Source organism: Nerophis lumbriciformis, linkage group LG25 (genome assembly GCF_033978685.3).
Source record: "Nerophis lumbriciformis linkage group LG25, RoL_Nlum_v2.1, whole genome shotgun sequence".
Classification (NCBI taxonomy): domain Eukaryota; kingdom Metazoa; phylum Chordata; class Actinopteri; order Syngnathiformes; family Syngnathidae; genus Nerophis; species Nerophis lumbriciformis.
In genome coordinates this window covers 39,471,544-39,479,032 of record NC_084572.2, presented here as the reverse complement: position 1 = coordinate 39,479,032, position 7,489 = coordinate 39,471,544, and the positions used below count along the sequence as shown (strand labels likewise).

The window sequence follows — 7,489 nt, the reverse complement described above, 5'->3', positions numbered from 1 at the left end:
TACTTCCAAAGCTTAAGTCTCTCGATCAAGTTCAGATCTATCGTCAACTATAAGTTTCTATTATGTTATTTTGTCAAAGAAAGCCTTTTTCACCTGGTCAATAATTATAAATCATTGATGATTATTATTTCAGCAATGAGAGTTTTCAAGTAAAAATCAGCCTGCATTTGTGTTATTGTATTGTTCCATTTCCCCTCACTTCTTGATGTTGAATAGTATCTGTTCAATGTTAACACTTTGGACACACCTGCCTTCAGGTATTTTTCTTCCATTTTAAGACGGACAAAACAGGACAAGAAAGCAAAATAAAAATAAAGAAAATCCGCCTGATTGTGACTGTGAAGCTTTTTTTATGCTAAAAGCTGTTCAGAGTTGCCATGGTAACCACAGGACTGAACAGGGAATTCAACTTAGCTTAATAAAAGTGGCGAGTTGCAGTAAAAAGTTGCAGGTGGGATTGTTTCCATCAATCTTCTGTTGTGGTAAAAGTCAAATGTGAGGAGCCTTGAATAAAAAGAATGGATGGATGGAAAAATGACAAGAGAGATCCATAAAATAAACCCGTCCATTTCTGTGCCAGGGGCCGGTCTGGGGGCCTCACGTCCAGACCAGAAGAGAAAAGCTTTCCAACATGAGCTACACAACCAAACTAGTCGTTAGCAACACTTCTACTATTCGGGGAAAATATCACTGAGCAAAAGAATGATAATAAATGAGAAATGGCTTGTACTTGTATAGCGCTTTTCTACCTTCAAGGTACTCAAAGCGCTTTGACACTACTTCCACATTTACCCATTCACACACACATTCACACACTGATGGAGGGAGCTGCCATGCAAGGCGCTAACCAGCAGCCATCAGGAGCAAGGGTGAAGTGTCTTGCTCAGGACACAACGGACATGACGAGGTGGGGATTGAACCAGGGACCCTCGGGTCGCGCACGGCCACTCTTCCACTGCGCCACGCCGTCCCTAAATACATAGTAATTATATGGTAAATATATGATAAAATATGTAGTAAAATATGTTGGAATTATATGGTAAATATATGATAAAATATGTATTAAATACATAGTAATTATATGGTCAATATTTGATAAAATATGTGTTAAATATGTAGTAAAATATGTTGTAATTATATGGTAATACATGATAAAATATGTATTAAATATATTGTAATTATGTGGTCAATATATGATAAAATATGTATTAAATATGTAGTCAAATATGTTGTGAATATATGGTAAGTATATGCTAAAATATGTATTAAATATATAGTAAAATAAGTTGTAATTATATGGTACATTTTTGATCAAATATATGTAAAATATATAGTAAAATAAGTTGTAATTATATGGTAAACATATGATAAATATGTATTATTTTATGGTAAATATATAATAAAATATGTAATAAAATATGTATTAAATATGTAGTAATTTTATGATGATGATGATGATGATGATGAAGTAGCAATGATTGTCACACACACACTAGGTGTGGCGAAATTATTCTCTGCATTTGACCCATCACCCTTGATCACCCCCTGAGAGGTGAGGGGAGCAGTGAGCAGCAGTATATAATAAATTATGGTAAATATAGGATAAAATATGTATTAAATATGTAGTAATTTTATTATAAATATATAATAAAATATGTATTAAATATGTTGTAATTCTATGGTAAATATATGATAAATATGTAGTAATTTCATGGTAAATTTATGATACAATATGTATTAAATATGTAGTAATTATATGGTAAAATGTATTAAATATGTAGTCATTTTATGGTAAATATATAATAAAATATGTATTACATGTGTAGTAATTTTATGGTAAATATATAATAAAATATGGAATAAAAATGTAGTAATTTTATGGTAAATATATAATAAAGTATGTATTAAATATGTAGTAATATTATGGTAAATATAGGATAAATATGTAGTAATTTTATTATAAACATGTATTGAATATGTAGTAATTTTATGGTAAATATATGATAAAATATGTATTAAATATGTAGTAATTTTATGGTAAATATATATAAAATATAATATAATATATATATATATATATATATATTTTATATATATATTATATATATAATATATATAAAAGAAGACTATTTTACTGGATGTCAGTATACAATTTGGAAAAAAACATAATTAAAACAGACATTTTAGATGCATTCAATGAATAAACATGCACAGAATATAACATATGTTGTTCTTCTTTGCTTCAAAATGGACAATTTAGAGAAATAAATCATTATGAACGTGCCCGTGCAACTCTGGCTTTACGCCCGGCCCAACGTCAACATTTCGGAAAGATGGGAAGTTATGACCGTTATCATTTTTTACCACAAGGGGGTGATGTTATGCCCAACACAAGAAATGCTAACAACTAGAATGCGTCAAAAACCACATTATGTACACTTGAAAAATTGCCTAGAAAAGTTAGCAAGAACTAAGTTGTATGACCCTGAGGCAAAAAGCTAAAAAAGTTAGCATGCTAATGTTAAAATGCTAACATTTAGCTTTTGTCAAGTACCATGTTTTAGGAGTCTGAAGCAAGTTAGCATGCTAACAGTTAGCGTGAATGTAAGGTGTTTGGTTGCAAAATTGGCTAAAAAAGTTAGCATGTGTCAAGTGCCATGTTATATGACTCTGAGGCATACACTTAAACAAATGTTAGCATGCAAACAGATAGCGTGTGTAGTACCTTGTTATATGAACTTAAGGTGTTCGGCTGCAAAATTGGCTAAAAAAGTTAGCATGTGTCAAGTACCATGTTATAGGAGTCTGAAGTATACAGCTAAACAAGTTAGCATGCTAACAGTTAGCGTGTGTAGGACCATGTTAAATGAATTTAAGGTGTTTGGTTGCAAAATTGTCTAAAAAAGTTAGCATGTGTCAGGTACCAAGTTATATGACTCTGAGGCATAGAGCAAAAAGAGTTAGCATGCTTATGTAAAATGTTAACACTTAGCATGTGTCAGGTACTGTTATATGACTTTGAGGCATACACTTAAACAGATAGCGTGTGTAGTACCATGTTATATGAACTTAAGGTGTTAGCATGTGTTAAGTACTACTAATAATAATAATTTATGTAGCGCTTTTCTAGACACTCAAAACTCTTCCCAGAGAAGTGAGAAGCAATCACACCTAATAGAACCAAAGTAACAAGTTATACGACTCTGAGGCACAGAGCTAAACATGTTAGCATGCTAATGTTAAAATGCTAACACTTAGCATATGTTAAGTACCATATTGTATAAATATATATGTCTTTTTTTGATCTTTTAGTCTTCATGTATTGTGGCGTATCTACCACACGGTGGCGCCCTTGTGCTAGACAGAGAATATGACATCATCACAGTCACGATCACTACTTCAAACAATTCAAGAAAGGAACATTTATGGAAAAAGTGACATTTTCCAACACGAGTCGTCTTCTCTGCGACATTTTTAAAATGTCTTTGTTTGCCTTTTTCAGTAAACGACAACTATTCCTGGAGACATGGTGAGAAATACCAACGACACTCGGCGTGTGTGTGTGTGTGTGTGTGTGTGTGTGTGTGTGTGTGTGTGTGTGTGTGTGTGTGTGTGTGTGTGTGTGTGTGTGTGTGTGTGTGTGTGTGTGTGTCTGCCACTTTCTCAGTCTGCAGGCAGAAAGCCAAGCAAAAAGAAAGCTTGAGAAGAACAGTTTTAATGCAAAAATGGGAATTCCTTTGGAAATGTGTGTGATTTTTCACAGGTGTTGTGTGTGTGTTGTGTGACGCAAGTATCATTCATAACCAACACACAGATGGAAATATGATTCATAACCAGCACACGTGTTGAAACAAGTGCATGTGACAGGAGTGTCCAAAGTGCAGATCGTTTTTGAAAAAGACTTTCCCACAAAACCAAGACAAAAGGTGGAATAAAAGAGGAGAAAATGTTGACAGAAGTGTCATGCAGGCTCTTTTTGTTGTCTTACACAAATATAAATGATAAATAAATATATCTCACTTACAATCCTCACATTGATCTGAAGTTGATCGAGAGAAAGTCAAACATTAAACAATGTGTGTTACTGTCATTGTTGCTGAAAGGTTGACTTTGCTTGTTGCAGGATCACATCATCTAAATATATCCAATATTTGAATGCAGATCATCTAAATAGATCTAATATTTCAATGCAGAAGTTTCGGTGGGCCACATAATTAATTGCGGCATATGACAAATGGATGTGGCGGTCCACCAATTATAGCAGTATATGACATAAAATGACATGGCAGGAAACATCAATTATTGTGACATATGACATAAAATGACGTGGCGGGCCAAATAAATTATTGCGACATATGACATAAAATGATGTGGCGGGCCACATACATTATTGCGACATATGACATAAAATGACATGGCGGGAAACATAAATTGTTACAACATATGACATAAAATGATGTGGCGGGCCAAATAAATTAAACGCGACATATGACATAAAATGATGTGGCGGGCCAAATAAATTATTGCGACATATGACATAAAATGATGTGGCGGGCCAAATAAATTATTGCGACATATGACATAAAATGATGTGGCGGGCCAAATAAATCATTGCGACATATGACATAAAATGACATGGCGGGCCAAATAAATTATTGCGACATATGACATAAAATGATGTGGCGGGCCAAATAAATTATTGCGACATATGACATAAAATGATGTGGCGGGCCAAATAAATCATTGCGACATATGACATAAAATGACGTGGCGGGCCAAATAAATTATTGCGACATATGACATAAAATGATGTGGCGGGCCACATACATTATTGCGACATATGACATAAAATGACATGGCGGGAAACATAAATTATTACAACATATGACATAAAATGATGTGGCGGGCCAAATAAATTAAACGCGACATATGACATAAAATGATGTGGCGGGCCAAATAAATTATTGCGACATATGACATAAAATGATGTGGCGGGCCAAATAAATTATTGCGACATATGACATAAAATGATGTGGCGGGCCAAATAAATCATTGCGACATATGACATAAAATGACATGGCGGGAAACATAAATTATTGCAACATATGACATAAAATGATGTGGCGGGCCAAATAAATTATTGCGACATATGACATAAAATGATGTGGCGGGCAAAATAAATTATTGCGACATATGACATAAAATGATGTGGCGGGCAAAATAAATTATTGCGACATATGACATAAAATGATGTGGCGGGCCACATACATTATTGCGACATATGACATAAAATGACATGGCGGGAAACATAAATTATTGCAACATATGACATAAAATGATGTGGCGGGCCAAATAAATTAAACGCGACATATGACATAAAATGATGTGGCGGGCCAAATAAATTATTGCGACATATGACATAAAATGATGTGGCGGGCCAAATAAATTATTGCGACATATGACATAAAATGATGTGGCGGGCCAAATAAATTATTGCGACATATGTTATAAAATGATGTGGCGGGCCAAATAAATTATTGCGACATATGACATAAAATGAGGTGGCGGGCCAAATAAATAATTGCGACATATGACATAAAATGATGTGGCGGGCCACATAAATTATTGCGACATATGACATAAAATGATGTGGTGGGCCAAATAAATTATTGCGACATACTAAATTATTGCGACATATGACATAAAATGATGTGGCGGGCAAAATAAATTATTGCGACTTATGACATAAAATGATGTGGCGGGCCAAATAAATTATTGCGACATACGACATAAAATGATGTGTCGGGCCAAATAAATTATTGCGACATATGACATAAAATGATGTGTCGGGCCAGATAAATTATTGCGACATATGACATAAAATGATGTGCCGGGCCAGATAAATGATTGCGACATATGACATAAAATGATGTGCCGGGCCAGATAAATTATTGCGACATATGACATAAAATGATGTGGCGGGCCAAATAAATTATTGCGACATATGTTATAAAATGATGTGGCGGGCCAAATAAATTATTGCGACATATGACATAAAATGAGGTGGCGGGCCAAATAAATAATTGCGACATATGACATAAAATGATGTGGTGGGCCAAATAAATTATGGCAGCATTTTACATAAAATGATGTGGCGGGCCACATACATTTTTGCGGCATATAAAATAAAATGACGTGGCGGGCCAAATAAATTATTGCGACATATGACATAAAATGATGTGGCAGGCCAAATAAATTATGGTAGCATATTACATAAAATAATGTGGCGGGCCACATACATTTTTGCGGCATATAAAATAAAATGATGTGGCGGGCCAAATAAATTATTGCGACATATGACATAAAATGATGTAGCAGGCCAAATAAATTATGGTAGCATATTACATAAAATAATGTGGCGGACCACATACATTTTTGTGGCATATAAATTAAAATGATGTGGCGGGCCACATAAATTAAATCGGCATATGAGATCAAATATTGTGGTGGGCCAATTAAAATAACTTATCATATGACATAAAATGACATTCCAGGCCATAAAAATTATTGTGGCATCTGACATGACAAATGATGTGGCGGGCCAGATTTGGCCCCTGGGCCATGAGTTTGAATCCGGTGTTTTTTTCTACACTGTCATTGTTGAAAAATACTGATCAATAAATCAATGTTGTTATTGATTGATTGATTGAATGTTGTTATTACTTCACATCAAAACTTTTGGGGGGCAAATCTTGCATATTTTGTCTTTTCTTTGACAAAAAGGGCATAAAACATAAAGAAATGTAAACATGTCAAGGGATGAATGTAAAGTGTATCTGTAGATATTTTAGCGTTGAAAGTCAAAATAAATCAAATAATAATCATATTTAACATGTTTTTAACACTTTAATGACCGAGGCCCTTTTGGGTCCCCGGGGATTTTAACGTTGACCAAAATAAAGCGGAGCCCGAACGGTTACAATACATATTCTATTGGTTTTGGAGAATGAAAAATATCCAAATGTAAAAAGTTAGGACACGCGGGCAGTCCAATCAGGTCATGGCCGTCCATATTTGTTAGGACATATTTGTTAGGACATATTTGTTAGGACAGCCTTGTGACACACGAGCAGTCCAATCAGATCATGGCCGTCCATATTTGGCAGCGATCACTTTGTGTATCCAGGAGCTGAAGGCGGACACTTTGGTGTAAACGCCGGGCGACCGCTGCGTCCGGCAGGCGTGACCCCAGGAGGTGACCCCGTAGACCACCCAGCCCCCACCCGGGCGCTCGCACACCAGAGGCCCGCCGCTGTCGCCACGGCAACTGTCCACGCGCCGGTCCTCCTGGACGCTGCCGGCGCACAGCATGCGGCTGGTGAACGCCGCGTGGAAGCGCTGCTGGCAGTGGCGGCGCGGCAGGAGGGAGAGCGCCGCCTGCTGGAGGGTCTTGGAGTACGCACGGCCTGAGGGGAGGGAGAGGGGCGTG

The 7,489-nt window shown here is 35.9% G+C and overlaps 1 protein-coding gene across 1 annotated transcript in view; it reads right to left on the bottom strand.

Annotated features, from left to right (window-relative positions):
* Positions 1-6,699: 6,699 nt before the first annotated feature.
* prss12 (serine protease 12) overlaps positions 6,700-7,489 on the bottom strand; it is a 62,519-nt gene continuing 61,729 nt past the window's right edge. The window contains exon 13 of the mRNA XM_061984390.1: positions 6,700-7,466. Within this exon, the coding sequence (XP_061840374.1) occupies positions 7,144-7,466 (323 nt within the window). The 3' untranslated portion in view covers positions 6,700-7,143. The remainder of the gene's footprint in view (positions 7,467-7,489) is intronic.